Raw genomic sequence first — 3,721 nt, 5'->3', positions numbered from 1 at the left:
TAAAATTCAAATCGCAATTTAAGTTTTAAACAAAGAAAGTATTGTGATATCTAGGACCGCACAAACGGGAAAATCAAATCAAAATAAAACCGAAAAAAAGTTAACCGAAATCAATAGACTATTATATGGATTTTTATTTTAAAATTACTAATTTTTAATTTCGGAATTTCAAACAATGTGGTTAACCGAAATCGACTAAATCAATTAAATATTATAAAAATGGAAAAATAAATTTGTAGCATTAAATATATAACTATAAAAATATTAGTTATTTATCGCCATCTAATAATGGCCGTCTAATAATATATATATATATAATATAAACTTATTATTACTTTTTAAAACAATTCATCCACTTTTCAAAAAAAAAAAAAAAAAAAAAAAAACAATTCATCCAACAGTTAACATTTATTAATTAGTCAATCATTATTATACTATTACATATAAGATCTATTATTCATATTTTCATTAATTTATAAGCTTTATTTGAGAATAAACTTTGATTTAAATTCTTTTATTATTTTTGTATTTATTTACTAATGGTTAAACATCATAACAAAATGTTAACCGATCGAATAATTACTTAACCGATTAATGTTTAAATGAATTTAACAGACTTAGGTATAAAAACACTGACCGATTGTTTTATTTATTTTTCCGATTTAATTTTAGCATTTGTTTAGGAGTTAATGGAAGCAGAAGTTAAAGAAGTTGGTGGAAAGGAAATTGAAGGAATGAAAATGAAAATTAAAATTAAAAATTAACTTTGTTTAAAAGTTTATACAATGTAAATGTGAGTTTTTTTTTTTTTTTGAAATAATATAAATAAAAGTTAAAAGTTTAACTTCGTTTAAAAGTTTAAATATACAGAGAAATAAATGTAAATGAGAATTAAAAGTTTAACTTCATTAAATATTTAGAGTTGGGTTAGAGCGGCTCATTTGACATTACAAGAAATATATTGAATGATCTTATCATTGAAGAAACAAATATATCCCACCTCTAGGGGTTCACATTTGTTGACAATCAAAATTATTACTCTTGCTTTTGATGAAAGCTTTTCCCTGTAAAGAGTTGTGTCATTAAATTCTGCAATTCATCCGAATATAGAAAGCAAAAAGATCCACTATACATATAATAATTTGCCTAAACAAACATTAAATTCTGCGATTCATCCAAATATGGGAAACAAAGAGATCCACTATTCATATATATGAATCAGACTTGACATATGGCCAATGACCAGCATTATACTCTGCGGTATCAGCAGGATGAGGATATTTTTCATCATCAGCACCGGGGCAAAATCCACAACCATACCTAATTCTTCCTGCAAAATCCACAACCAATGTTAATGTCCATCCTGAAAAAACAATAACACAAGTACAAGTATAAACTAATTAATTATATATGAGCTTACCAGAATCACTAGGATCCAATATAGAATAGGCATTCAAATCAAACTTGGCTTCTCCAAAGTTAACCAATTCAGCAAAAATAAGTTTTTCAGAGACGTCATTTCTAGGTTTAGCCATGAAACTGACATGGCACCATTCTCCAACTCCCTCAACCTCAGAGATGCATAATAAACGAAACGTACGCATTAATGGTTCGCACAATTTCATACTCAACATTCTGGCCAAGAAATAAAAAAAAAAAGACATAAGTTTGTTACTATGAAGATGCATAAAAACAAATCAAATAGAGATGGATAAGATACAAACCCCTTCTTCACCATTTATGTGTTTCAAGGCAATTTCAGCACATTCATGTTCCGAAAGATTAGGGACGAGGTAACTGTTATTCTCCAGCCGAGATAAACGTCATTAGTATAACCAGGCTACTATTTACATATGCAAAAGCAATTACAGGTAGAATCAACCCATTTAGACCGAATAAGTTAATGGAGACAAAATATACAAACCTTAGCAATTACTGAAGCAATAATTGCACATAAAAAACTTTACTTTGGAAAAAATTCAGTAAGAAAGATAATCTTACGTTCGAAGCATCTACCCAACTCTCTTTGCGAGGCGGCATCAACAGGCACACTTTCCAAACCACCAAGATATCCAGAAAGATGAGGATATTCCTTAAAAGATGGACAAAGTCCACAGCCATATGTAATTCCTGCAAAATGCATTAAGGATGGTAAAAACTTTCAACATTCCAGCAATCTATCATTATCTATAAGAATCTACCACACTCCTAGTCGGGTTTTTTTTACAGATTGCAGAATTCAAATGCATGTCTTAACTGTAAACTGTGACAAATATGTAAGCAAGAGACATAATAAGTCAAATGAACTGGCACTACTGCATAAACCACGAAAAAGAAAAATTATTCTACATTCAGTCTCTGTTCCATACAACTACTGTGGAAATCTTAAAAAAAAGCAAAACCTTCCTCTCTAGCAAAGCATGCAGTTTTAAAAACTAAACATAATGAAGCAAGAGATATGCAAAGAATAGGAAGTGCACAAATTATATATTGAAACCAAACAAAATAAACAAATTAACAGAAACTGATGAATAGAATACAATGCAGAGAAGGATATAATATGAGCATTACCAGAATCGTCTGGCTGCGATTTTCGGAAGTGCATTAGTTCTAATACCCCTGATCCCCAGTCACCCAGTTCAACAAAGAAGAAGACTGGAGAGGCATCACTGCCATCAGCATTTCGGGGTTTCGCAGTGAAGCTGACATGACACCTGTCGCCAACTCCAATTTCAGAGAAGTGTACCAGTGCACGACAAGCACCCAAGGCTTGGACAACTTCAAACTTACGATTCTAGAAAACAAGGGTGATAATTATAAAAATGCTCAAGTTTTTTCTTCAAAGAGAAAGAAAAACAGAAATAGAGGGATAAGATTAATTCAAACCTCTGCAGCATCAGATTGTATACCACAGCAAGCTAAGGCAAATTCTGGATCATTTAGTTTTTCATAGCAAGCTAAGGCATATTCAGCATATTGAACAGCCTCAAGGAAGGGGAACCTGTTCTTGAAAGTAATTACAATAATCAGGCTAAATTACTGGAAACAAAGTAATAAACAATGAACCGCATAAAGTTGTGCAAAGCTTGCAATATAGTCGCTCATGGAAGAGCACAATACACGAAAAGCATAAAAACTGATCGTCCAGCTAACAAACCCTAACATCAACGGAGAAGATAAATTGAGAAAACATTACCTTCCGACTCTCTTCTTAACCCGGGAATGGCGATGCTTGGACTTGGAGCAGTTAGGCATATGTACTTTGGAGGCACCGATTTCTCTTGTTGGCCTTCAATTCAATTACAACAAATTAATTACAAATATTTTTCAAAATGAATCTAGATCACTAAACACTAACCATCCATACTTATTTAGACCGAACGGAGACAAAATACACAAGATCCTAACAATTACTGAAGCAGATAATTGCAAATAAGAAATTGTACATCGGAATTTTCAGTAAAAAGAAAAATAGAAACTGTACTTTGGAACGCGACGATATTGACTGTCTTCTTAAGCCGGTGATGGCTATGGCGATGCTTGGTGTTTCGGTTTTCGGCGAAGCAACAACGACGCAGAATTCAATTGGTTGCTGTTTTTTTTCGTGAATTACTAAGCCTTTTTTGGAGAGAGGTTGATGGGAGTAATAATGGAAGGTTAAGTATTAAGTATTAAGTTAATCTTGTTTGAAAGTTGGTTTTTTTAAAGGAAATAGAAATTA

General features: G+C 31.9%; 1 protein-coding gene across 1 annotated transcript; it reads right to left on the bottom strand.

Moving 5' to 3' along the window:
* Positions 1 to 1,030: 1,030 nt before the first annotated feature.
* LOC136233415 (uncharacterized) lies at positions 1,031 to 3,445 on the bottom strand. The gene is made up of 8 exons (XM_066023062.1): positions 3,368 to 3,445; positions 3,197 to 3,289; positions 2,887 to 3,001; positions 2,572 to 2,794; positions 2,002 to 2,130; positions 1,725 to 1,797; positions 1,421 to 1,635; positions 1,031 to 1,330 (listed from the first exon to the last, which is right to left on the bottom strand). Exons 2-6 carry the CDS (start codon positions 3,253 to 3,255, stop codon positions 1,748 to 1,750), a joined length of 576 nt encoding a protein of 191 aa, XP_065879134.1. The 5' UTR covers positions 3,256 to 3,289; positions 3,368 to 3,445; the 3' UTR covers positions 1,031 to 1,330; positions 1,421 to 1,635; positions 1,725 to 1,747.
* Positions 3,446 to 3,721: the final 276 nt, after the last annotated feature.

The sequence above is a fragment of the Euphorbia lathyris genome, chromosome 6 (genome assembly GCF_963576675.1).
Source record: "Euphorbia lathyris chromosome 6, ddEupLath1.1, whole genome shotgun sequence".
In the NCBI taxonomy this organism is placed as follows: Eukaryota; Viridiplantae; Streptophyta; class Magnoliopsida; order Malpighiales; family Euphorbiaceae; genus Euphorbia; species Euphorbia lathyris.
This window is presented reverse-complemented; position numbering and strand designations above follow the sequence as displayed.